The sequence below is a fragment of the Hemicordylus capensis genome, chromosome 2 (assembly GCF_027244095.1).
Source record: "Hemicordylus capensis ecotype Gifberg chromosome 2, rHemCap1.1.pri, whole genome shotgun sequence".
Taxonomy (NCBI): Eukaryota; Metazoa; Chordata; class Lepidosauria; order Squamata; family Cordylidae; genus Hemicordylus; species Hemicordylus capensis.
The window spans coordinates 405818697-405846357 of record NC_069658.1 but is presented as its reverse complement, the minus strand read 5'-3'; the positions used below and the strand labels follow the sequence as shown (position 1 = coordinate 405846357).

General features: G+C 44.4%; 1 protein-coding gene across 4 annotated transcripts; it reads left to right on the top strand.

The window, feature by feature from the left end:
• The first annotated feature begins 264 nt into the window (after nucleotides 1-264).
• Nucleotides 265-17230, top strand: C2H17orf80 (chromosome 2 C17orf80 homolog). Of its 4 annotated transcripts, none has more exons than XM_053288098.1 (5): nucleotides 265-572; nucleotides 11911-13404; nucleotides 15332-15439; nucleotides 15638-15754; nucleotides 16908-17230. In XM_053288098.1, the coding sequence occupies exons 2-5, from the start codon at nucleotides 11919-11921 to the stop codon at nucleotides 16934-16936; spliced, it is 1740 nt and encodes a 579-aa protein (XP_053144073.1). In that variant the 5' UTR covers nucleotides 265-572; nucleotides 11911-11918; the 3' UTR covers nucleotides 16937-17230. The 4 variants fall into 4 exon arrangements, with proteins under 4 accessions (XP_053144073.1, XP_053144076.1, XP_053144074.1 ...); XM_053288101.1 differs by lacking the exon at nucleotides 265-572 and adding an exon at nucleotides 600-651; XM_053288099.1 differs by lacking the exon at nucleotides 265-572 and adding an exon at nucleotides 2521-2869.
• The last annotated feature ends 10431 nt before the right edge of the window (nucleotides 17231-27661 follow it).

Here is a 27661-nt window from a genome sequence, read left to right as displayed (position 1 = left end):
CGCTGTTGCTAAATCATTGCAAGATTGCAACTCTGAATTTCTCCACTGTCTCCTACGAGCAGTTATTACTTCCGCCCCTCTAACGAGAGAAATCCATGGCGTCCAAAGTAACCAGGAAATCCGCTCTGCAGACAAAGAAACTGTCAGTCTAGTATTTTCTTAAGCCTATGTTGAAAATCTTGTTAAAATGAACTCTACATCCTGTTAAAATGCAACGTCATTAAAACAAATCCCCCCATTCAATTTGTTACCGAGTAAAGCCCTTTATAGCAAAATCCACGAGATTGTGAACACCTATGATATATGCATTTTCCCCGGACGTGTTTATAATCGCTTGCACCCTTCCTACGCCAGACATCCATTATGTCGCAAGATATAATTGGAAGGTCATGTGAGGATCAGCCGGGAACATGCGCAGCAGTTTCCAGAAGAGCTTGATTTAATGTCGCTTTCCGTTTCCTTTTATGCCTGAATACATTCATCTTCTCGTTCGTGGCTGAGCTGTGTTCTCAATCGATGCAGAGAGCGCCCCCATTTCCTGGAATTGCCGGGCTAGCCATTTCTCGATCAAGGTACGAGGAGTGGGGCGGAATTCCCACGAGTTCTATTGGAGAGGGACTGATTTTCTTAGGAATGCAGTACCTTTTCCGGGTAAATATGAAACCACTCACTAAGCAATTTCCTCTTGAGTTGGGCTCTAAAAGTCAGCCTCACCGAGGGGAGTGACACTTTTTCTTTCTGCATGTTTTGGAAATGAACAGAACTTCCATTCTTCCTTTTCTTGTCTGCCGAGCGGATTTTCTTTGCAGATGGTGCTTTTCATGCGTTTCCAGATTAAAAAACCAATACCCGAACAGATGTATGGGTCCAATGTAGAGCAGAACTTCAGGTGCTCCCAGCCCAGCTTTTGCAGCGTGTGGGAAACAATAACGCCAGTATTTTCCTTGAATAAGGATGTAAGACAGAACAACACTTTAGCAGTGCAGTCCTGGATAAAAGTAGCTTCTAGCAGGGCCAGTATGGATCTTCTTGATTTTTACAGGTGAACAGACAAATCTACTGTCAAATCACAGTTCCCATCTTTGCACATTGTAAAAATAACAAATTCTGTGTTTTGTGGGGCAAAAACATGCACCAAAGGTTCAACGTGGTGTAGTGGTTAGAGTATTAGACTAGGACTGGGAAGACCTGAGTTCAAATCCCCATTCAGCCATGAAACTCACTGGGTGACTCTGCGCCAGTCACGTAACTCTCAGCCCAACCTACAGGGTTGTTGCGAGGATAAACATAACCATGTAAACCAGTTTGGACTCCTTGGAGAAAGAGCAGGATAGAAATGTAATAATAATAATAATAATATTTAAAATCCTCATGGTTTTTATAGGCAAGCTGAAATAATTTATTGTCAAATTACAGCATACATTTGTGCATAAAGGGCTTATGGGAAAAGTCAGGGATCCATTGTTTTGTTGTAGCACAAAACGATAGATTGGAGGCACACATTCATATGGATTTTCCATAATCTTTACAGACAGGCTACAAAAACATCCCAGATCACATCTGTGCATACATGCCACACCATTAAAATAATGGATCCAATGCATTGTGACATCATTCTGGTGCAAAAACATCCAAGGAATGGGTTCTTATAGACGCTCACCATCAAATATTCTTCATCTAATTACAGATCAGATCTGTGCACAGTGTAAAGGTAAAGTGTGCCGATAAGTCAATTTTGACTCCTGGCGCCCACAGAGCCCTGTTTTCTTTGGTAGAATACAAGAGGGGTTTAGCATTGCCTCCTCCTGCGCAGTATGAGACTATGCCTTTTAGCATCTGCCTATATTGCTGCTGCCCGATATAGTACCAGCAGGGATTCGAACCTGCAACTTTCTGCTTGTTAGTTTATTTATTTATTTATTTCATTTATAAAACGCCCCATCCAGAGGCTCTGGGTAGGGATGTGCACGAACCGGTTCGGAGGCCATGTTGGAGGCCTCTAAACTGGTTCGGAACTGGACCGGTACGGCGGTCTGGCACTGGGGGGGGTCTACCTTTAAGGGCGGGGGGTAGTACTTACCTCTCCCGCCGCTCTTCCCCCTCCGGTGCTGCATTTAGGAACGAAGTTTCAGGGGCGGCAGTGTTCCTCACTGCCGCCCCGGCCCCCATCGTTGCCCGGAAGTCTCGGAAATACGAGTACGCATGTGCGCGTGCGCCTGTTGTCGCCGTGCGCGTGTGTGATGTATGTGGTGTGCGCGTGCACGGCGTCAACAGGTGCGCACCGCGCGCATGCGTGCTCGTATTTCCGAGACTCCCGGGCAACGACAGGGGCAGGGGCGGCAGGGAGGAACGCTGCCGCCCCCGAAACTTCGTTTCTAAATACAGCGCCGGAGGGGGAAGAGCGGCGGGAGGGATAAGTACTACCCCCCGCCCTTAAAGGTAGACTCCCCTCAGTGCCGGACCGTGCCGCGGCGGTTCCGTGCACACCACTAGCTCTGGGCGGTGTATAACAACTTTTTAAAAAGACAAAAACCCCACAATTCAAACACAATGCTAAAAACAATATAAAAACAATTCAAAAACGATTAAAACCATTAAAAACGAATTAAAATACTTTAAAAAAAACAACACTTTACAAGCCTTGGAAGGCCAGGCCAAACAAATAGGTTTTTAGGACTCTCTTAAAGGCCGACAGCGAGCCTAAACTGCGGATATCTGCTGGAAGTGCATTCCATAGACCAGGAGCAGCTACAGAAAAGGCCCGGTTCCGAGTCGCTACCAGATGTACCGGTGGTAACTGGAAATGGACCTCTCCAGATGACCTCAACGAGTGATGGGGATCATACCGAAGAAGTCACTTCGTAACCCGGTAAGGTAAGGTAACCCAGACCCAAGCCGTTCAGAGCTTTAAAGGTAATAACCAGCACTTTGTATTTCACCCGGAAACATATTGTCAGCCAGTGCAGCTTTTTAAAGACAGGCATAATATGGTCTCTCCGGGTTACCCCAGAGACCAATCTGGCTGCTGCATTTTGAACTAACTGAAGTTTCCGAACTACATACAAAGGCAGCCCCACGTAGAGCGCATTGCAGTAGTTGGGTCTGGAGGTTACCAGCTGATGCACCACTGTTTTGAGATCGTTCTCTTCAAGGAATGGACGCAGCTGTCGAATCAGCTGAAGCTGATAGAAAGCACTCCTGGCCATAGCCTCCACCTGAGATACCATGGTGAGGCCTGGATCCAAGAGCATTCCCAAGCTGCGTACCTGTTTCTTCTGGGGGAGTGTAACCCCATCCAGCACAGGAAGATCTAACTCATCCCTTAAATTCCGATCCCCCACAATGAGGACCTCCGTCTTGCTTGGATCCAGTTTCAATTTGTTATCCCTCATCCAGTCCATTTCTGCCTGTAGGCAGGCATTTAGGGAGTAAATGCCATTCATGTTATCAGCATACTGATAACACCCTGCACCAAATCTCCTGATGACTTCACCCAGTGGTTTCATGTAAATATTAAAAAGCACTGGTGACAGAATGGAGCCCTGAGGGACTCCATATTATAGCTCCCATTTTAAAGAGGAATTGTCACCAAGCTCCACCATCTGCCTGAGAGATAGGAGCAGAACCGCTGCAAAGCAGTGCCCCCTATTCCCAATTTCCCCAGGCGATCCAGAAGGATAGCGTGGTCGATGATATCGAACGCCGAGAGATCCAAAAGAACCAACAGAGTTACCCTCCTTCTGTCGATTCCCCAGTAAAGGTCATCCATCAGGCCGACCAAGGCAGACTCAACTCCATAGCCCTCTCTAAGGCCAGTTTGAAATGGGTCTATATAATCAGTTTCCTCCAAAACCGCCTGGAGCTGGGAGGCCACCACTCAATCACCTTGCCCAACCATGGGAGATTGGAGACCGGCCTATAACTGTCCATCACTGAGGGATCTAAGAAGTGGTCTAATCACTTCTTGTTAGTCAAGCATTTTCCCGCTGCGCCACTTAAGGTGACATGTGTCCCATGGCAATAATGGAATTCATGTTTTGAGGCCTGAAACATGGATCCAGGGTAAAGATTCCCAAGGTTTTTATAGGCAAGCAACAAAAATCTACCATCAGATTACAAGCTATGCCATGAAAATCAGAGCTCCATCAGTTTGCGGAGCCTCCAGGGCCCAAAAACATAGAACATAAGGCACAACTCCTTAAATAATCATGATTTCTACGTGGAGACCACCAAAATGTACAGTCTGATCACAATTCATGTCTATTTTCACAAGCTGCACTGTAAAGTTATGGAACTAGGGTTTTTGGGGACTACCATAAAACAAATATGTTCATCCAAGGCATGAATTTTTAAAGGAACACCACAAAACTCCACTGATCTCAGGCACTCTGTGGTGCTGAAAGGTGCACTAAGATCTGAGACAAGGATTCACATGGATCTCAGTGATTTTGATGTTATTTAATTGTGGACTTTGGTGTCTTCATGTTAAAATCAAAAGGATCCATACTTCAGATCTAGTTTTCTGGTGATGTAGTGTACTGGCTCCGTGATTAACTAGTGCACTATGGGCATGGATTTGAGCTGTGATTTGGCAGTTATTTGGAATGCCTCTGTGCCAGTATTGTGACAATCTCTGAGAAAACATGGATTTCAATGTACCAAGCACTATATCCATTATGTTTATATGACAGTTCATGGACTAGAAGAAGGCTTGTGTTTTTGATGGTGCAGTGGTGGGGTGGGGTCCTTTTCAAAAATCATGATGTTCCACGAGGTTCTATGCCATTGATCTAGGAGTTTATATTTATAGTTTTTGTTTTGTTTTAAATATTTTGTAAACCACCTTGAGATTGTTTCAATGAAAGGTAGTATAAAAATCTAACAATAAATAAATGGACTAGATGTACAGGCAGAAACAATTAAAGTTAGACCTTTAATTTCAGTTTGTGATGGACCTGCATATTGGATTAGTTGGTTGATTGTAACTATATTATCACCACTTTTGAATTATGTACCTGCACACTTACAAAATACTAAGCAGTTATTGGAGGCCTTACATGGAATTGGGATGTGGGAGGAGCAAGTTCATTTTGAAAGTTTTGATGTTGAGGCATTGTACACGAATGGGACAATGAAGGGGCAAGACAGAGACTTATATGGTTGTTAGAAGAGAATGGTCATGTTATTGACAAATGCGGTTTTTCGATTTAATGACATCAATGCATTAATCACTCTGTGCCTGCAATATAACACCTTCAAATTTGATGGAAACTACTGTGTACAAAGAAGGGGCTGGCAATGGGGAATAGACTAGTATCTTTACTGGCTATTTAATATACGAATACCATCTAGAGAAGGAGCATCAATTCTTATGTAATTCTGTATAAAAGGTACATAGACAACTCGATTCTTATTATATCTACTGAAAAGCAGGCAGATTAAAAATTTCAAAAATGGAATAAGGGAGGGGAGTATAAGACTCACAAGGGGGAAAAACCAAATGAGGAGGGTGGGCTTCCTTTTCTAGATTTTGAAATAAAATTAAGAAATAATCATTTAGAGACCAAATGGTACAGAAAATCAGCCAAAAAGTATATTTTATTAAAGAATCAGTCAGCACACCCCAAAACAGTGAAAATACAAAGTATGATTAATGTGACAAAGAGGGCGGAGGATGTCTTCAAAGGTGAACACCAAAAGGAATCTAGAGAGAAAGCAGAAAACTAGGAAGAATGGGTATGAATTGCCTGTCCAACTCCAGCTCTTTGTTGGGGAAGAGCTAGATTTATTAAGGGTCTGCCTGTACTAAAAATATCATTTATTACAGATAAATTTACATGGCAAATCCAGAAAATCTTGGAAAGACAAGGAATTAAAGTGTATGTGGTTTGCACAGCACCAATAACACTAAAACAACAATTAGTTAACTCCAGATTGTATGCTAGGAGATGGGATGCACAAGACTGTGAAATTTGTGAACGGGGGAAGGAAATTGTGGAAAGAAAGGTGCAATATATAAAATTCAGTGTTTAGGTTGCACTTTATTTTATATTGGGGAATCCGGTAGACTACTGAAAGATAGATACAGAGAACATCTAGCAGATATGAGGCATTGTGTACAGAGAACAAAGCCCTGGTCAGTGCATATGAAGAAAAAGCACAAAGGCAAAGTAGTGATTACTAAAATACCTATTTTGGGGATTGAAAAGAATTTATTAGAAAAGGAAAATAAAGGAAGCATTATTTATAGAAAAATTGAGACCAGACACCAATGCTCGAGAGGCATTGGCTGATACTATTAGATTCATTAGCCTGTAAGAAAATCCAGGTGATTGCCTTTTCTCTCCCTCTTCCCTCATTATCTCTCCACCAGTCATGGAACAGAGTGTTCTCTGGTTTAAAGTATTTAATGGCTGGGGAACAGAATAGGTCTTTTTCTATGCTTGCTTGTTTAACCGATGATGGCGTGTATGCTGAAATGTTTTTATTGATGTGTATCAGCTTTTGTTTGTGTGCAATAAAGGGTCTTTTGAAGAGAACTGAAGTGTTAATAGGCATATTACATTGCCGACCTATCAACTTCTATAAATAAATTAATAAATAAAACTAGCTTGACCTGCACAGAGCATCTGCACGCTAGTGCTTGATTGCTCCCCTCACCCCCTGCCACAGCCCCCCTCACCTCAGAGATCTCTGTACCCTCCTCACCTAAGCAGCACTCCTGCTCCTCCTCCCCCATCCCGTTGCTTCCATCCCCCTCACCCCTCTTGGTCACTCCTCCATCCCTTTACTCCAACCCACTTGGGTAGGGAGCAGGGTGGCCGGACAACGGAGGGGCTTCACGGCAGCTTCTTCCTTCCACTCCGCTGAAAATAGCTACCAATCCAGGCAGCGCATTGGTACTCCTGCTGTACTATTTAAAAGGGAGAAGAGCTGGTCTTGTGGTAGCAAGCATGACTTGTCCCCTTAGCTAAGCAGGGTCTGCCCTGGTTGCATATGAATGGGAGACTAGAAGTGTGAGCACCATAAGCTGTTCCCCTCAGGGGATGGAACCACTCTGGAAAGAGCAGAAGGTTTCACGTTCCCTCCCTGGCATCTCCAAGATAGGGCTGGTAGAGATTCCTGCCTGCAACCTTGGAGAAGCCGCTGCCAGTCTGTGAAGACAATATTGAGCTAGATAGACCAATGGTCTGAATCAGTATATGGCAGCTTCCTATGTTCCTCCATCACGACCCCTCTCTTTGCAGACTCCTGCCCTCTCTCTTTTTTAAAATATATAGATTCCTCTCCTCTATAATCAAGGACATCTTCCGACCAGTAACAGTTGCATTCCAGCTGTCCTTAACCATCACAGGGGGGTCCTCCTTATTTGCATATGGAATCCCCACTGCCCAATCACCATGGTGCTACTGCTTGCAAACTCTCGCAAGAGCTGCCACACACGGGATTAGCCACAGGTACTCCTTAGAGAATTATATATATATATTCTATTCTCACAGGCTCCTCCCCCACTATCTGCATATGGAATCTCCATTGCCCAGTCACCACAGTGCTTCTTCTCGCGAACTCTTGCAAGAACTGCCATGCACGGGATTAATAATAATAATAATAATAATAATAATAATTTGATTTCTATACCGCCCTTCTAAAAATGGCTCAGGGCGGTTTACACCGAGAAATAACAAACAAATAAATAAGACGGAACCCTGTCCCCAAAGGGCTCACATTCTAAAAAGAAACATAAGATTAGCCATGGGTATGCCTTAGAGAGAGAGAGAGAGAACTAATTCAGTGTCATAAGGTTGTAGATCTGTGGTTTTTATGGCGGCAGTCCATCTACATGGATTTGAGCATTGAATTTTTGATGTTTTTTGTGGTGTCTTCATACAAAAATAATGAGGCTCTCTAAAGATCTCTAATGTAAAAAAGGTTCTATCTTGTCACCAAGTCTGTATACACATCAAGAGGAGTTTGAAACTTTAAAAACACACCACTACGCTTCTGTTTTACACTTCTCCATTGTTCTGCAGTGGCATGCTCGGTTTTCTCACAACCAGAAGTACTAGAAACCCATTTCTGAAAATTAAACCTGAGTCACTGATGTTGCTCATGATCTTATACTGTAAAGTAATTCAATAACCCCTGCTAACTTGGCAAAGAGGCACCTTTTAACGTGGTGCTTCTCTTTATTTAGCAGGGGGAGAGTAACTGGCCCTATCCACCCCCAGCCCAGTACCTCCAGTGACTGTTGCTGGTGTCTATCTTATGTTTCTTTTTAGATTGTGAGCCCTTTGGGGACAGGGATCCATCTTATTTATTTATTATTTCTCTGTGTAAACTGCCCTGAGCCATTTTTGGAAGGGTGGTATAGAAATCGAATGAATGAATGAATGAATGAATGAATGATAATGCAAGCCGCTTTGTTAACTTATTCCAGATTTTACTGGTGAAGACTTGTACTTGCAATGCTTTTGGGATAAAATACATTACACATTCATATTAAAATATGTTGTGTCTGCATCTGCAAGGCTAGGGCTGCAGGAAACGACTTGAATTTGGATCAATTAATCAGATTAACAATTGGTTTGAGAAAAAAAGTCCACACCTCATATTAGCCTAGGTTTGCCACCTGTAGAGGGAGGCCTGTGCATTTAACAGCTACCTGACAGAGTAAGGTATTTACAACAGATTACAACACACAAAGAGCACATTTGAAGATCTATGCTCTGGTAATGTATGCAGCAAAGAAGCTGTTCTGTTCTGTCTGCATTGCTTCGGCAAGCTCAGGTCTAGCAGAGGGTCTAGGGTTGTGAGAGGGCTAGTTCATGCCCCTCCTCCCTTGAATGAGAACTGGATCCATTAGCTACCTGTTGTCATGTTTTAAATTAGTTCCTTTGCAGGTAAAATCACTCATATTCGAGCTGAGCTAGACTCTACAGTTACTGCAGGGTCTACTCTGGAGTTGTCTAGCAACTGCTCCTGTATAGTTAAATTGGATCAATTACAGTTTGTGACTCCCGAGAATGTGGACAAGCTGCTTGAGACCCTTCGCCTTGCTACCTATCCTCTTGATCCTTGCCTCCTTCTCTCAAGGAGGCAATTCTTAAAAACCTGCATTGGTTTTTTGAAGAAACCACTCATTGAAGAAGCCTGCATTGGATCCCTCATAATTGGATCCCTCGATCCTGACCAGGGGCTCAAGGTTGACTCAGCCTTCCATCCTTCCGAGGTCGGTAAAATGAGTAGCCAGAATGTTGGGGGCAATATGCTAAATCATTGTAAACTGCTTAGAGAGCTCCGGCTATAGAGCGGTATATAAATGTAAGTGCTATTGCTATTGCTAATTAGGCAATTATAGGTCTGTCTCCAGGGATCAAGAAATATTGGCTCTGTTCACCAGCCAGACAAAAATTTTATTCATCAAGCTATGTTGGTACATCACTTGTCAGGATTTTTTTTTCCCAATCATCAGGCATCATTTTTCACTCATCACAGACAAGTAAACTAGTGGATTTCCTGAGCCCTGCCTATCTCCAACCTCTTATGGTTGGGCAAGGTGCTTAAGAGTGTGTCAGCTCCAGGCAGTCTTGGAAGAAGCAGATTATCTGGACCCATTTTAGACTGGCATTTGGGTGGGTTATGGCATTGAGAAGGCTTTGGTTGACCTGTTGGATGGTCTCCAATTAGGAATCGACAGGGGAGGGTGACTCTGTTGATCCTTTAGGATCTCTCGGTGGCTTTTAATACCATCAACCATGGTATCCTCCTGGAGTGCCTGAAAGGGTTGGGAGTGGGAGACACTGCTTTGCAGTGGTGCTGCTCCTACCTCTCAGGTAGCTCCCGGATGCTGTCACATGGAGATCATTGCTCTTCAAAATGAGACCTATTGTATGGGGTCCCACAAGGCTTCATTCTATCCAATGCTTTTTAATATCTACATGAAACTGCTGGGAGAGATAATCAGGGGATTTGGTGCGGGATGTTATCAATATGCTGACGACACCCCAATCTATTTATCCATGTCAGCTTCATCAGGAAGTGGCCTAACTTCCCTAAATGCCTTCTTGGAGGTGGTAATGGGATGGATGAGGAACAAACTGAGGATGAGTCCAAGCAAGACAGAAGTACCTGGGAGAGTGCCTTCTTCTGCATGATCCCCACCACACATTGAGGTCATCGAGAGAGATCTGTCTCTGGATGCTGCCAGTTCATCTAATGGCGACTTGGGAGCGGGCCTTCTTTGTAGTTGCTCCTGTGCTGTGGAATGCTCTCCCTATAGATATCCATGGCCTAACATTGTTGTCAGCTTTTAAAAGAGTCCTTGGGACACTTTTTTTTTTGGCCTGGCTTTTAGTAATACTTGAATATTTAAAATGATTCTAACTCATTTTTTGTTTTATTGTGTTTTTATTTTATTTATGGTTGTGAACTGCCTGGAGCCTTTGGAGTCAGGCGGTAGATAAAATAAGTAAATAAGTACTCGTTGTGGGAGGTCGGAACTTAGGAAGTGGCTTAGACCTGCCTGTTCTGGATGGGGTCACACTCCCACAGAAAGAGCAAGTACATAGTCTGGAAGTACTTCTGGACCCAAACCTCTCCCTGGTCTCTCAGGTTGAGGCAGTGGCCAGGAGGGCTTTCTATCAGCATTGGCAGATTCTCTAGCTATGTCCATTTCTGTAGTTAAACAACCTTAAAACAGTGGTGCATATTCTGGTAACATTCAGACTAGACTACTGCAATGCATTCCATTTTTGGCTGCCTTTGTACATAGTCCAGGAACTGTAGCTGGTACAGAATGCAGCAGCCAGGTTGGTCTCTGGGGTTACCCCAAAAGATCATATTACACTCATTTTAAAATAACTACACTGACTGCCAGTAGGTTTCCGAGCGAAATACAACGTGTTGATTATTACCTATAATGCTCTGAATGGCTTGGGTCCAAAGTATGTAAGAGAACTCCTTCTTCTTCATAAATCTCACCACCTATTAAGATCATTTGAGGAGGTCTGGTTGCAGTTGCCACCAGCTCAGTTTATGGACGACTCAAAACTGGGCCTTTTCTGGGGTTGCCCCAGGACTTTGGAAAGGTGCTTCTTAATAAAATTAAAGCCTCCCCTTCTCTGGATGTTTTTAAGAAGGACCTGAAAACATACCTGTTTAATCAGGCTTTTAGTTTATGGTTTTAAATTTTAGAGTTTTTATCTGTTTTAATTGTGTTAATGTTTTAATTGTTGTGTTTTTAGATGGTGAACTGCCCAGGGACTTCTGTATGGGGAAGTATTTAAATAAATAAGGAAAGGTCCCCTGACTGCTGCATCTCTGTGCTAGAAAAGGCAGAACTGACCTGCCTCTGCAGCATGTGGGTGTGTTTTTAAAATCCTCACAGCAGTGCAGGTAGTCTGTTACCATCCCTGATTCTCTTCACAGTATGCAAGTCAGTGATGGTGATGATGATGATGATGATGATGATGATGATGATGATTCATTCGATTTCTATACCGCCCTTCCAAAAATGGCTCAGGGTGGTTTATACAGAGAAATAATAAATAAATAAATAAATAAGATGGCTCCCTGTCCCCAAAGGGCTCACAATCTAAAAAGAAACATAAGATAGACACCAGCAACAGGCACTGGAGGTACTGTGCTGGGGGTGGATAGGGCCAGTTAGATACTGGCTTATAGAAACATTGTGTGTTTGGGTGTACATAACATAGGAGGCCTAACTGGGGACAGAAGGCACCACACTGGTAGTGAGCGGTTCTCCACCCTCAAGAACTTTACTACGCACCTGCTACCACTTCCAGTTAGGGTTGAAGTCACTTTCCTCATGAGCCACACTCCTTTGTCATGAAGTCGCTCTTCTTATAGGATAGTCTACCAATCTATATGGTGTCTTTCTTTTCTTTTCAGACAAGAAAATGGCAGGCGTGGAAATCTGTCCTTACTGCAAAAAAACATTTAAGCGGCTCAAGTCCCACTTGCCTCACTGTAAGCTGGCAGCATTGGCCTTTGACTCAAGTAGAGCTTTGTCTCCAGACATGAAGGCTGTTGCACCTACATTCCTGAATAATGAGGCAGGGCAAGGACAGACCAAAAGTGCAGACATGACCTCCAAAAAAGAAAAGAAGAAAAGTAAACCTGACTTGGTAAAAGAGAAAGCAAAAGTAAAAGCACATTCTTTAGAGCTACTGGTTACAACTGGATCATCGACCACCAGCAGTCACCCAAAGCCAGGTGAAGATACAGAGAAGCAAATTAAACATGCTGCTGAAAAGACATGCAGAACAGAAGGCAACAGACAAAGAGCCTTAGAAGAGGAAAAGACACATTTGCAACCAGCTGAGAAGTTGTTTTCAGCAACAAAGCTTGCAAAGGAGGCAGCTGGAACACAGAAAAGCCGAAGCAAAACCACTTCAAATGAAAAGAAGTTTGCATCTGGCTCCACTTCAGAACCACGGATTCAAAGTGGGAAATCCACTTCAAAATCTCCTAGCCAGACAGTGAAACCTCCTGCCAAACAAAGGCAAACGAAAGAGGCACCTGCAGATCAGAGTATGCCCAGTTGGCTGGATTCCTCCATGGGTGATCTTCAAGGTGTTCCTCAGGATACTGCTGACAGAGTTGAACTAGTGATCGAAAACCATCGTGCAAGAGTGTTGAGAAATAGGTGTAAATCCTCTGTTGAAAATAACCCATTAAATGATGGTACCATTAACAAACCAGGACACTGCCCTGTAGAATCCTCATCAGGAGGAGCAGAGATTGCCTTGGCTAATGCGCAAGAAATTATTACAGAAACTGTGGACAGAGGGGAAATGTTAGGTCATGACCTTGCTGGGGATGTTTGGAGTGCAGAGACAGGAAGCACAGTGACTACTACCACTAATGTATGCACATCAGATGACCATGTCATGAACAACTGCAGAAAGGTCTCCAGTGTTCCTGTTCAGCTGACTGCCGGAGTAAAAGGCAGGATAGGAGTGAATCAGTTAATGCTCAAAGGAGAGGCATATCCTCAAGAGTCTTCTGTTTACTGCACACCCAAGTCAAATCCCTATCCTTCATGTTCTGAAGTTCTCAGAGGAAGATATGAGACATCTAACAAGTACTTAATTTCCTTGGAAAAAGAGATTGCTTTAGATTATGGGACCATTGTGGCAGCAGGAAGTAAAAAATCTGGAGCATCTTTGCAGCAATTATCACTCCATGCATTAGAAATGACTGCTGCCCATTGGTTTTCATCACCTGAGAGTGGTGTGCGGCCAAGTTCCTTGGGACTAGAGTGGTTTCCAGAACTCTATCCTAATTATCATGCGCTGGGCTTATTTTCAAGGAAGGAGCCTCTGTGGGACACAAGAATCTCAGAAGCACAAGTTCTCATTCTCCCTTGTGAAGGCCAGCAAGGTAAAAGGGGAAGTTTCCCATCACTGCTTACTAAGAGAGGACATTGTATGCTGCTATTCAGTGGGCCAGTGTGCTGAAGTGGTGATAAAGTCATGCCTAGCTTATCCGGCAGGAAGAGCAAGGGTCTGCACACAGTGGGGGTGTCCTCACCAGCAAAAGCTGAGTAGGAGGAGCGTCCCAGACCCACGTGCGTTCCTGAGAACTGGTTGCGTGTTGGCAACGAGGGAGGAGGGGGGGAGCAATTGTGTGCTAGCTGCAATCTGGGTAGGATGGTGCAGGACATGCTTTTCCTTCACACTCAATATGATGCTGGGTAAACGGTGTCATTTGCCTGCCCCTGTCCTGTCCAGATCACAGCCAGCACACAATCACTTTCCTGACTTTCTACCTCAGTTTTTTTGTCAACATACGGCCAGTTCTCAGGAGTGTGTATGGGTCTGGGGTCCCTAGGTCCAATATGCATATGAGCTATGAGCAATGCAGCTCTTTCTCCCCCCCACCCCCCAATCCCCAGTGCTCCCTTCACCATCTCCAGTGCTTCCTAGTGCTTCCCCTCCTAGGGATCCTTCCTATCATTGACCCCTTTATTGGTGTTTACTAGCTTCATTTTGTTCAAATATGTGTGTGAGAGGAGGGTGAAAGTTTCTGTTGGCACACTAGGAGCTTTTTTTGAATTGTATTAGTCTTCACTCCCTTAACTTCTCGGGAGATACTTATATCGCTTGACAGCAGCCTGTGGACATATATACGCTACAAAGAGATGTTAATTTTATATCTGCCTAACTGTCATGACTGGCCTGACTAAATCCCTGGAAACTGTAGTTTGTGAAGGGTGTTGAGAATTCTATGCTGGCAGTCCCTAGCCCCGCTGTCACAGAACTACAGTTCCCAAGTTTCCCTGAGATGAGGAAATGGCTGTTAAATCAGTTCAACACTGTCATATGTCTTGTATCATTCCCCCCCCCCCCCCGATGCATGAGTGCATAGATATCTTCTCAGATTCCTCTGGGGACACATTTACACTGCCTGTATAATATCCAAGGTCCTCAGAAATCATTTGAGATGTTTAAAAAAGGCCACACAGGTGGGGTTGGGATGAGGGGAGTTGTGTGAATGATGTAACATGAGCACTCAGAGAGGTCATTCACACAATCAAAAACTCTGTTCTGCTTAGGTTTGGGAGCTGTGTGTGCTCCCAATTTTTGGTTGTGTGGAAACAAGGTAAGAGGAAAACCTGGGTAGAAGTGGTTGTGTGGAAGCAAGGTAGGAGAACATAGGAAGCCGAAACCTGCAGCTTACTCTTGAGTAGATGTGTTAGTTTGTCCGGGCTGGGGGTGGGAGAGGAGGACAGCTACTTGAAATGGCTCTTTCCGGTCAGCTGATCTGCTGCAGCCCTTCATGAGAAGAAGATCCAGCATTTCTCAGCAGGTTTGATGAGGAACCCATTGTCTCACAACAGACCTCACAGTGGCAGCCCGTTAACGTGCCTCCGGGGGCGGTGGGGCAGTGGGAGGAACCTTTAAGAGTAAATTAATTTGGTGCTCACCTCCGCTGTGGTGACACCTGAAGGCTGTTCGGAGCTGCAGCATGCCGCCCAGCAGCCCCTAGGGCGGGGAAGCGCTTCCGCCACTCAGCTGGCTTCCACGGAGCCAAGCCTCTGCAAGCACCAAATTAATTTACACTTAAAGGTGCCTCCCGCTGCCCCCCCCCCCCCGCCCCAAAGGCACGTTCACAGGCCACCACTGCCCCACAGTAGTCACAGGCCGTCACTGCTTGGTGATGCCACTGACAACACTGTATGAACATCAGTGTTTCCGGGAACTTGTTCTGCTGATTCAGTAGCTGGTGCAGGCACATCCTTGGAAGCCGACAAAAACAGTGAGTGTGTTTCTTGTTTGTAAGAACCTCTAGCTTTTCTGTTTCCTAGTTCCACTGGCAAAGAAGTGTCTGATGGATGTAAAGCTCCAAGATCTCCCTGCTTGGCTAACCACTCGTGACTTGTCCCCACAGGGGATGCTTAGAGTGCCATACAGAGGTGAGAGCAAATCATGTGTGTCTTTCAATCCTATCTAGACATGGGTGGGGGCTCTGTTATAGCAGCCAGAGGCTGGCATGGGAATTGAGGTTGGCTGAACAGCCCTTGTTACTTGCATGAAGAAAGAAAGACTTGACTTGGACCCTGGAAGCTACTGACATGAATAATCAAACTGCCCCTGTCTTTCTTCTTAAACAGCCTGGAACGGATATTACAACAAATACATCAATGTGAAAAAAGGTGGAGTGGCTGGGATCTCAATACTGCTGCTGGGCTATTGCGTCCTCAGCTATGCCTGGAGCTATGAACACATTAGTAAGGCTTCTCTCTGGCATTTTCTTTTTCATCAAGGGGTGCTAAAAGACAGGAACCCTGTTATTTGAGCATGCTGTCCCATGTAAGGGGCTGTCCATCCCCAGCACTAGGGTGCATGGGTTCCTGCTGCTCAGGAAGGCCTGTGCAAACTCTTGTGTGAAATCTCTGAAATAAAGATTCTTAAGGTTCCCCCCCGCCCCATTATGATTTTTTTAAATGTCAAAAATGAGTTACGTTTCTCTTGAGACAAAAAGCATCAGTTCCAACTATTCACTTCAAACAGGAGAGAAGAGCTGGTCTTGCGGTAGCACGTATGACGTGTCCCCTTTGCTAAGCAGGGTCTACCCTGGTTGAATATGAATGGGAGATTTGATGTGTGAGGACTGTAAGATATTCCCCTCAGGGGATGGAGCCGCTCTGGGAAGAGCAGAAGGTTCCAAGTTCCCTCCCAGGCAGCATCTCCAAGATAGGGCTGGGAGAGATTCCTGCCTGCAACCTTGGAGAAGCCACTGCCAATCTGCGTAGACAATACTGACCTAGATGGACCTATGGTCTGACTCAGTATATGGCAGCTTCCTATGTTCCTAAATCACCTGCACTCCTAGTCAGCAACTAGTTTTAGGAGGGCCACTCTAAGGAGGGGAGAGAGGGTCCTTGGCAGTATACTGCCACAGTCTCATTGCCACAGCCACCGCTCCTTCCATACACCTCTCTTGCCTCCAAGTTGATAATTGGGGGCCAGAGTTGACAATTGTATAGTTGACATTTGTACTTCCCAGGAGGCTGGCCTTGGTTTCTAGGCCTGCTGTGGCTGATCGCTAACCTAAAATCAGCTCTGTGGCCCCATTACAAAATGCCAGCGGACAACAGAGCTAGTTCTCAACAAACCCCCTCCACCCCCCATAATATAATAGAGAGAGAGATGTAGTTCTTAAAATAAATGTTTTGGGTATTTATGGACTTTGAATATGGTAGGGAAGTTAATTGATATAGATCTTATACTATTCCATCAAATACTTAATACTTAAGTACTTAATATATTAATATTAATACCTGCATAATACTTACAATGTGTAAGCCTCCAAATTACTGTGGTATTTTTAATCTTAATCTCTCTCTCTCTCTCTCTCTCTCTCTCTCTCTCTCATTAAAGAACACAGTCGTTGGCGGAAATATCACTGATGAGGATGCAAGAGAATAGACAGAAGCCTTGGTTTGAGCAAACTGAGCATGGGTGTTGACCTGCTCCAGTAGGAACAAGATGTGTTGAAGAATGCTGCTGGACAGTGTTGTTATGAAGAGACATGCATCACCTATATAGTAGTTGTCTGTTTCCCTTGGAACAATGGGAACGCTTCCACTCATAGCAGAGATGGACAAACTGTTGTATGTGGCTTGCTGCCAAAAAATGACAGATGTAATCCTAAGTCAGTGTCCACTGGCTTTAGAATGCAATTAAAACAAAAACAAAGCCTTCTCCTCTCTTCCATTGTATCCTGAGTACACGAAGGAAGCTTAGGCTACTACATGAAAGTAGCTGATATCAGTCCCTTGGGTGAGTTCATCAGGTGTCTGGAATTAAAGTGCAATTGTTTTTCTTGGGGGGTGGGGGTGATTGACCCTTTCACCTCCCATTCTGTGAGGAAATGGTGAGTGAGGATTTAGAATGGATATAGTTTGGCTGAGCCTAGTTCTCTTCTGCTGTTAGCCTGAGCATTTCCATTTCTATTAGATTAGTTTGAGAAATGATCTGAGAGTTGGGGGTTGTCCTGTTGTGCTTTTCAGTGGCATAGAAGAGTAGTCTTGGCCTCCTTTCACTGCATGCAGTTCATGTACTTATTTATTTTCTTATGCACTTCCATCAGTGGCAACTCAGGTTTCCAGATTCTTTGAAGCACCTCAGTTGGCACCTACTAAACTCTGACCCCTAAACTCCCCTAACACCTCAGAAGCACAGCCAGTGGTCCTGTGACAGCTGGACATATTTTTGTGACTGTTGTGGGTAACAATTGGACAGTGCTCATGAGATCACAGATGATGAGATGCAATTTATTTCCACTGATGCCTGCATAGTTTTGGAACTGTTTGTAAAGAGCTGTAAAAATCTAGTAAAAGGTGAGAGCTTCCTTCCCTTACTATATGAGCACTCATGTAGCCCTATAAAAAGAAAAGGGAATTGTATCAGCTTACTTCTTCCCCCTTAGCAATGTCCTGCTCTCTCAAGGCTCTTTCTTTACTTAAGGGATGTCTGGGTTCTGGTTTTTAAAGGGGCAAACAAAGCCTTCCCCCTGCTGCTTTCCATTATAGTTGTGTACACAAACACGGGCACACACTGTTGTTGCCTGATGGGGCCATCACCACTGTAGATTTACAGGGTGAGCAGTTCCAAAGAAGTTCTCACATGCTAATTCATTAAGCTGCTTTAAAGGTTAAACACAGATCAGACAGCCACTTTCCACCACCACCGTATCAACTATGCACATCTCCTCCAAACCTATTGTGCCATTTGTTTCTCTGGGTGATTCTGTTGCATGTGCATCGAAGTGCTAGAGGCAGTCAAGGTCTAATTTTAACATGGTCCGAAATAAGTTGCCCAGCACATTTCAAACCAGCACCTTCTGTCTGATTTGGGGCCATCATCTTTGCAAGTCCAGTACTCTGCATGCTGTGAAGAATTATGCAATAGTTGCATTGATAAAAACTTTGACAGGACACACAGAAGTTACCAGAGAGCCAGTTTTTTGTTTTAACACCTTGCTAACACAGGAGAAGATGTAATGGATTCAATCTCAAACCAGTCAATAGAGCTACAGTAATGGCTTTTAAAGTGTACTAAAGTGGAGCGGGGGTAACATTAATAATGCACTGTTCAATTTCTGGGGGAAGAAATCCATACTATTAACTAGCTCAGATGCCATTTGGGCAGAACCTTGCCTGTACAGACAAAAGAGAGAGAGGCTGATTTGAATCAGAGCTCTTTTGTACTGTAATCGCAGTGGATTTATTTTCTGCTTTAGAATTCAGTAGTTGTGGAAACCTCACACCTACAATTAATTGCTGGGCCTTTATTAGAAGCAATTTACTATTAGCAGTGAACAGGAAGAGAAATATAATTACCACATTTTACACATTCCTATTAAACTTAACCATACCCTTGATCATAAAGATTTTCCTGGCTATTTTTGACTTTTTGTGCTTTATTTTTGTTTCACAAGAACACCATCAATCATGCTTTGTTACAAGCAGAGTTTGTTGGATCTATAATACCCCTGCAGCTTTCCTAGCAAAAGTATGGAAAGTCTAAGTTCCAGGACATTAAATCAAACCCCAGTCCTAAGTGTCACTGTATAGATATTGTTCAGCTTTTCCCTACAGATAGTGATTAAATGAAAGAAGAATTGAAACTGGATTAAATTCTTGTTGGTTAACAGCAACCAACAAGACCAGCTCATGGTTCATGTGTCTATTTCTAAACCTTAGTTCCCCATCTAAAATGCAAATAGTGAGTTGCTTACTGGAGATCAATTAGATCATAACTGTAAAGCATTTGCATGTTGAAAGTGCAATGCAAATGACAAGCGGAAAGTTTTGCTGTTTGGGGGAACATAATTTTTGTCAGCCAAGGTTCCCTCTAAGGGGTACACATGTGCACACACTCACAAGTTATTAAATGTCCGCTCAATTCATGTTAGATCCTACTGAGGTTGAATCAGGAATAGGGATGTGCACAAACCAAGGTTCCGTGCCAAACTGGTTTGGACAAGGTCCGAACCAGTTTGGCGCCACAGGGAGGGGAGCGGCAAGTGGGATCTTTTTTAAAAATGAGAGCAGGTCTTTACCTGCTTTACCTGGTTGAAATAGACACATGAACCTTGGGCATGTGGTAACATGTGCATGCATCCATGTGCATGATGGTGCTGCACACAGGTACATTCAGCTGCTACAACAGGAAGCTGAATCCAGCGGCGGAGAGCAGGTAAGAAGCTGCTTTCTTTTTAAAAAGATATCCCACTTGTCGCTCCCCTCCTAACAGCGTCAAACGAGTGCATGAACCTCGGTTCATGCACATCTCTAATCAAGCGGGCCCCACTCTGAATGCACATGCATGCGCACACACACACACACACACACACTGCCTTGATACTGCTGCCCAGAACAAAACTCATTCTGCACACAGATGAAAAAACTAGAGGGAACATTGGTCAGAACTAATTGGAATCAGAATATTTTAGATCTCTGTGCAGTAACTAATTTTGCCAGGAGGGCCATTATGAAAAGGAAATGAGGTGGACTGGTCTAAGACCTCTGTCCCAGCCCTTCAAACTGGCCAGCTGCCACGTCTGCTGCCCATCCATATCCTTGTTTTGTTTCTCTTCCAGAGTTGGCAACTGAGGGCCAGTCATCACCATTTAGGGGCCAGATTTGGTTCAGAGGTTGCCAGCTGCTGACCTTTATGTATTTTAAATTTTATAATCTCTGCTTAAATTCTTACGAATTCCAAAAGCAGAAAACAAACGCCACATTTCAGGGGTGTAGACTTTAACTTCCCTGGGGGCAGAGTGCTGAAAATTGGAATGGTGTAGGTTTAATAGGCTGTATTAGCATGTAGTCAATACAAACCCCTATCGATAGTCCTATACTATATACCCTGCAGACTGGAGCCCAATATTCTCCCATATCAAGAAACTCTTTTTACATGTGCCACTAACACATACCTTTGAATTCTGGTTATTCAAAATGAACTCTGCTGATGTCCAGATATCCTGACCTCCCACAAAACTCATGAGCGGAGCACCAACAGAGACACAGATAAGGGAAATAAGGTGGCATAAGAAGCATGATCAGCTACAGTTTAGCTTCAGATTTTCACTCATGGTAATGAGCTTACTTGCAATATCAGGGTTTGGGGTTCTAGAGAAGCAAGCCTGGACTACTCACTGTACTTTTCGTGTTGTCGTCGTAAGTTACTTTTAACATCAGCTAATGTAATACAACTTTTGCATGATTTGAATTCCCTGATGCGCCTTTCCTGAGTGACCTAGCTGCAGCTCAGACTCCCCCTACCATCTTTTTAATTGCTGTAGAATTCTGCTCAGCACATGCTGCTCAGACCTCATGTAACAGAGCTAGGTTCTTGAATTTGGCTGGGAAACAAATTGTTAATCTGTTGAACTCTTGCAATATTAGGGGTATACTGTTCACTCTGTAAAGTAAATGCAGTGATTGGATTGACTACCACATTTGGAACCAACTCAACTTTTTGCACCATCTTCAAGTGCCAGCGTGGTGTAGTGGTTAGAGTGCTGGACTAGGACCGGGGAGACCCGAGTTCAAATCCCCATTCAGCCATGAAACTAGCTGGGTGACTCTGGGCCAGTCACTTCTCTCTCAGCCTAACCTACTTCACAGGGCTGTTGTGAGGAGAAACTCAAGTATGTAGTACACCGCTCTGGGCTCCTTGGAGGAACAGCGGGATATCAATGTTAAAAAAAAAAAGTGTAGCCTCATGTATAGTGTATTGCAATAGTCCAGTCAAGAGGTTACTAGGGCACTCACAACAATAGCAAGATTCCTTTTTTCCTAGGACATGGCACAGCTGGTGAGTCAGCGAAGGCTTTCAAAATACACTCCTGGCCACAGCCTCCACTTGGGACTTCAACAGGAAAACCGGCTCCAGGCATGTAGCCTCATTCAAAATAAGTATATACGCCACTTCCCTGGTCATAGATAGGACCACTCACTACAACCAGCTCCATTTTGTATGGACAGAGCTTCAGTTTATTAACTTTCATCCAGCCTATTACTGACCTGACAGTCATTCAACAATTAGGCCACCACACTGGATTCAAACGGAAATGAGAAATAAACTGATTGTCATTAGTGTACGAAGGATATGCAAAACCGGTTCACTTGCAAACTGAACTGCAACAAATTGGGCCAGTTCAAGCAGTTCAACTGCGAACTGGCTCAAGCTGGTTTGTTGAACCGACCGGCCCAGCTGATTGGTTTGACTGAATCAGTTTGCTTTGCGTGGTTTGGACTAAATTCGAACTGAATTCAGACTGAACCGCACCAAATGGTCCAAGCACACCCCTATACTGTACTAATGCTATCCCACCCAATCCTAAACAGCCTCTCCTGGCAGATTTATGTAGATGGTAAAAGCATGGTAGATTGAATAGATCTCTGTGGAGAGGAATGTCAATACCCTATTTTTTGGAATGTCCCAGTGAGATAGAAGCAAAACGTCTGCAAAGTAATGCCATGAACTATCAACCCATGCAGTCAGTCCAGAAAGATACTATGATCCATGGTATGGAAAGCCACTAGAGAATCAACAGGATCACACTCCCCCTGTCCCTCTCCCAGCAAATGTCATTAATCAAGATGGCAAAGGCTTTCTCAACACTGAACCCTGGCTGGAAGCCAGATTAAAATGGGTCTAAATGATTTGTTTCATCCAGGAATATGATGAGCTTCTTAGCCCTCTCAACCACCTTGCATAAAAAGGGATATCAGATTCCAGCCAGTTTGGGGATCCAGGGAAGTTTTCTTTAACAATGGCCCCACTGAAGCTTCTCTCCAGTCAGATTAACATTAATGAAACATTTAATTTAGGCCAAAAAAGGAAAACAGGAAAAAGTCCCTGAGATTGTGCAAGTGTGATCTTTAAAAAAAAAAAAAAAGCTGAACAGAGAATTGCAGCAAACAATAACATATGTAGAACTTCAGTCTGTTCCTAGCTAAAGCCGTTTCAGCCTCTGAATGGGAACAGCAGCAACTTTTAATTCACTTGCCCCCTTCATACAAGACCAAATAGCTTTCTTCCAAAAAACCTCTGCCCTCCCCTGCTTTTCCCTTCCACTTCACTCCGGATTGCCTGTATTCTTATGAAAGTAATTGCCTTCCCAGTATTCCATTGCAGGCCTTAAGAATATGCTCTAAGCAATGCCTTCTGGACCATCAGGGATACAAAGGGAGGGTTTCTTAGTAAGTGCTCACCAATTGTGGAATTGCCTTTCATCAAGTCAACTTTTGGAGTACTGTAAAATGGCTTATTTAGATTGGATTTGTGATGAAGGCTAAGCTGGTTGGGATGGTTAGCATGTGTTTTAATCTGATATCAATTGATCTTCTGTGTCCAATGTATTCCACCACTGAAAGCCTAACAGGGAATCCTTTCCTGTACATTCATTGCCAAAGTCCCAAGCAAGTGAGCAAGCAACTCTTGTACTCCACCTATAGGTGGTCTTACAGACCCTGTAAGGAAATGTTAGCTCTCCTGAAAAGGGAAGATCGGGTTCAGGAGTAAACTGGGAGAGATGTTTGTGAAATACAAAATGTCAACAACAATTTAAAAACAAAAAAAACAAGGCCTTGTGTCTAGTCAAGTCTGCTGTAGGACTTCAGTTACTTACATAGTTTTGGATTGGAAAAGGAGAGCCAGAAGATGCAGTATAAGTCATGACCACCTTTGAAAAATGTGTGATTTTGAAATTCTGTTGTAGCATTCCAGACACAATAAGCAGTCCTCCTGCAGTTAGTCACAATGGCCTGCAGATGGTGATAGGGTGTCAGTATAGAAAAGGGGATGGAGCCTATGGATGTTGTGCATAAGGGCTGATAAAAGATGCTTGGCTTGACAGGTATGTACAACCTGTGCTTCACTTGTCTGTCATTACTAAGAATGGAATTTATTGCCAGAGTGCTCTTGCTGCTAAGATTTGCCCAGTGACTACAAGGCCTCTCCCCTTTAGTAATATAACATGGCTGCTTGGTGTAATTTATGTGCAGCCAGGATTCCCAAAGATGTTTCCAAGTCCATTTTTCAACAATGGAGGGCTTGAATAACCATCCCTTTTTTGCAGCACAAAACCCCACAACCTTGCTGTGAAAATACTGTGTTCATCAAGCCAGAACATATTCATGGCCCAGCATGCTGAGCTACAGGCTCACTGCTCCTTTCAAGATAAACAAACCAAAACGCCATTGTGTTTAGAGTGTTGGATTAGGACCAGGGAGGTTTGGGTTCAAACCCCCATTCAGGCATGAAACTCACTGGATGACTCTGGGCCAGTCAGTTCTCTCTCAGCCTGACCTACCTCACAGGGTCGTTGTGAGGATACACATAATCATGTATATTACTCAGGGCTCCTTGGAGGAAAAGTGGGATATAAAGTGAATAAATGAACAAGTAATACACTCCCAGGTAGTGCATTACCCACCCCACCCAAGCACATTCACCTTTCTTATCTGATGGAAGAATGCCAACTTCCTGATAGCTAGGAAATGGAAAAGGGGCTGGGTCCTGGGCAGTGTCAAGCTACATTGGGTTTATTTCTGAAATGTATAGCCCTTGAGAAAGTGTTACCTTTGAAATGCAATTGCCAGTAGTTCCTCTGGGAAATAATTTTCCTCTGGAGGAAAATATAAAGCTGCTCCTGAACAGAGTGTTGTGCTGGGGTCAAACTAGCCCAGTGCTCCTTAAACTGGATGGCCTGATCGCCACCGACAGGGACTTCCATGCAAAAATTGAGATGCAAATTGGATGTCTTGTGATGTAATCATCCTTCCAGTATTTTATCTGTAAAAATGATGTTTAGAGGTACACTTTTTAAAATGAAATGAAAGCTTTCTCTGTAAAGCCGCTGAACATTGTCTTCCTAAAACAATGAAATGCATTGAGATCTCAGTTCCCAGTCAAATCTAACTAAGGGGGCCCTTCATTATTCACACACAATTAGTGCTGTGAGAAAGGCTTGTGTTGCTGTTGGATTCAGCCCAAAGTGTTATGCTCATTATTTCAAGGGACGCTCTTTAGTTCATCTTGCAGCAGTTTAATAGGAAAAAACCTACAGCCTTTTACATTCTGATAAAATGCAGCTTCTTACCTGCTTTGTATTTGTCAAAAAATAAATGCTACAGAGTAATCAAACTCCCAGCAGTGTTCTCACGAACTCCCGTTCTCACTCCTGGTAGCCGCACTACTACAGTTACGATGACGAATTATTCATATACCACTTTTCAGCCAAAATTCCCAAAGTGGTTTACATACAATTTCCCATGAAATTGATTGCTAGGAAATTTAGGACCAGCAAAGAGAGGTACTTTTTCACACAATGCATAATCAACTTGTGGAATTCTCTGCCACAAGATGTGGTGACAGCCAATAACCTGGATGGCTTTAAGAGGGGTTTGGATAACTTTATGGAGGAGAGGTCTATCAACGGCTACTAGTTGGAGGGCTATAGGCCACCTCCAGCCTCAAAGGCAGGATGCCTCTGAATGCCAGTTGCAGGGGAGTAACAGCAGGAGAGAGGGCATGCCCTCAGCTCCTGCCTGTAGGCTTCCAGTGGCATCTGGTGGGCCACTGTGTGAAACAGAATGCTGGACTAGATGGGCCTTGGGCCTGATCCAGCAGGGATGTTCTTATAGAAAAATACATAACTAGTGTTTTCAGGCCCGTTGTAATAACGGGCGCTAGCACCTCCCCCCCCCACTTGCCTCCGCGTGCGGCCCCGCAACCAACAACTGTCGCCGCCGCTGCCAGCCTCCATGCCACGGCCAGTCTCCCCGGCCGGGCAAGGGCCCCAAGTCCCCCCTCCCCCGCCCGGCTTCGGCGGCGCGGCCAGGCCTCGGCCATGGCTCCGCCACCGCCTTGGGCGCGCCTCGGCCAGTTTCCCCCGCCGCCACTTACCCAGCTTCTTTGGGGCGGCTGCTTCTCAGCTCATCTCAGCTCCGCGCATGCCCAGAACAGCCCAAGGAGGCACGAACACACGCCTTGGTGTCCGTCCACGGACGGACACGAAGGCTTTTATTAGAGAAGATATATAAATAGTCTCCTTTCCCCAAAGAGCTCACAATCTAAAATACAGTTTGTATTAGGTTATTGATAACAAATCTGGAACTCAATAGAAGCAAATAGGTGCATATTAGAACAGATCTCTTTTTGAAATGATTTCAGAGAAATGGCTTTTTTGCTTTGTTTGTTTCTTCTTCAGGAAATGTCTTGAATTCAGGATGCAGCACACAAAGGATTCTGTTGAAGTGAGAGATTTGATAACGTCTCAGAACGGGGACATTTTGTTTTGCAAGAAACTTCCAGCCCAAGGAAGGAGATGGAAAAGGATTCCAAAGTATAAAGTACCAAAAAGGCAGAAGGTGATCTGAGCAAGCTAATGAGACTGGCTAATTGAGTGATATAAGGTAGGAGTTATCTGAATGTCAGCTATACAACATAAACATAGTATTGACAAGAGCTCATACCAGGATAACACTCTTGTTGGGATGAAATAAATACTCTGGTGAGTTAGCCTTCCTACCATTTCCTGGCCCCTAGATCAGTGTGCTTTTGTGAATATGCATTGTGCATATTGATATCACTTCCTGCCCAGGTAGTGGATCTGGTCTAGCTGAGTCTGCAGCAGCTGCATCAGGTGGCAGGGGCGTAACTATATTAGGACAAGGGGAGACAGTTGTCTGGGGGCCCACTGCCTTGGGGCCCCCCCAGAGGCAAGTCACATGACTGACTCCCCCAGCTGCGCACCCGCCCAGGATTCCTTCCATTGTATTCATCCTCCAAAACTGATGTGAGTGTTAAGACCTGGAGCTACCAGAACAGCGTGTCTTTCTCTAGTACCATTAAATGACTTGCATCGTCCACAATTTACAAAACCTTTAAAAAAATAATTTAGGATGATGTTCTATTGTGCACATGAGAGAGAGAGAGAGAAAGAACACTATGCTTTTTGTTACCACTATTCAGCCTCATTTAAGATTTATTTACTTCATGAGCTGAGCTTCAGTGAGGGGGGGCCATTTTAAAATCTTTTCTCTGGGCCCACTCCAACCTTGCTATGCCCCTGTCAGGTGGCCTCCTGGTCTCCCAGACAACATGGGCTGCTTGGGTAAATTCTTTCCTACCCAAGTGGCTCATGTTATGTGAACAGGCTCTGTGACTCCATAGCAAGACTCAAACCCAAGTCTCCCAGACCCCAGCCCAGGTTTCTGGGACCTAAACTTCAACAAGTGCAGAAATATTTAGGGACAATCTGGTAAAGGCAGAAGGGATATGTCTAAACTACACCTAACTTTGGCTTTTACAAAAAATCTTTGGCTTCAAAATATTTGCTTCTTTGCAAATTTCAGATACCTCTATACTATACTATAGAGGCATGTGGTGGAGAGGTCTATACTCCTATGACTGTGTTGCATAGAGGTGTGCACAAAACAGACTGGCCTGGTTTGATTTGAGTCTGAACTGGACCCGAACTGTACCTGGCCCGTTTGGTTCTGCACCCCCTCAAACTCCTCCGCCGTTCAGTTTGGGTGTGTGTGTGTGTGATCTTTTATATATATATTTTTAAAAAATTGGTACTCCCTCCCTCCAAGGAGGCTTCAATTGGCCCGGGGTGTGTGTGTCTGGAGGCTCCCGCTGTCAGCCTATTGGCAAATCACCCAGTTTGTGTGGTCTTTGTCCCATTCCAGGTCTCACCCCCATTGTGGTGGTCATTTTGGAGGGCACCGTGCATTCCCAATTGGCATCTGCATGGCCAGTCATGACCCAGGCCATGCAGAGGCCCATTGGGCATGAGCGGCGGCCTCCAAAATGGCCACTGTGACAGGGATGTGGCCTGGAATGGGCCGAAGACCAACTGGATGGGGTGATTTGCCACATAATAGAGGCCAGCAGGGGAGGAGGAACCTCCAGAGGACACCCCCCACCCACCCACACACAGCCTTGGAGAAACCCCCTGGAGGAAAATACAAAGAAAATATTTTTTAAAGAAAAAGATTGCGAATCACCCCCACCCTGAACGTCTGGGGGGTGGGGTGGTTTGGTTTGATATCGGACCATCAGACCTGTTCGCACATTCCTAGCGTTGTATGATCTGAATTCTGGTTGAG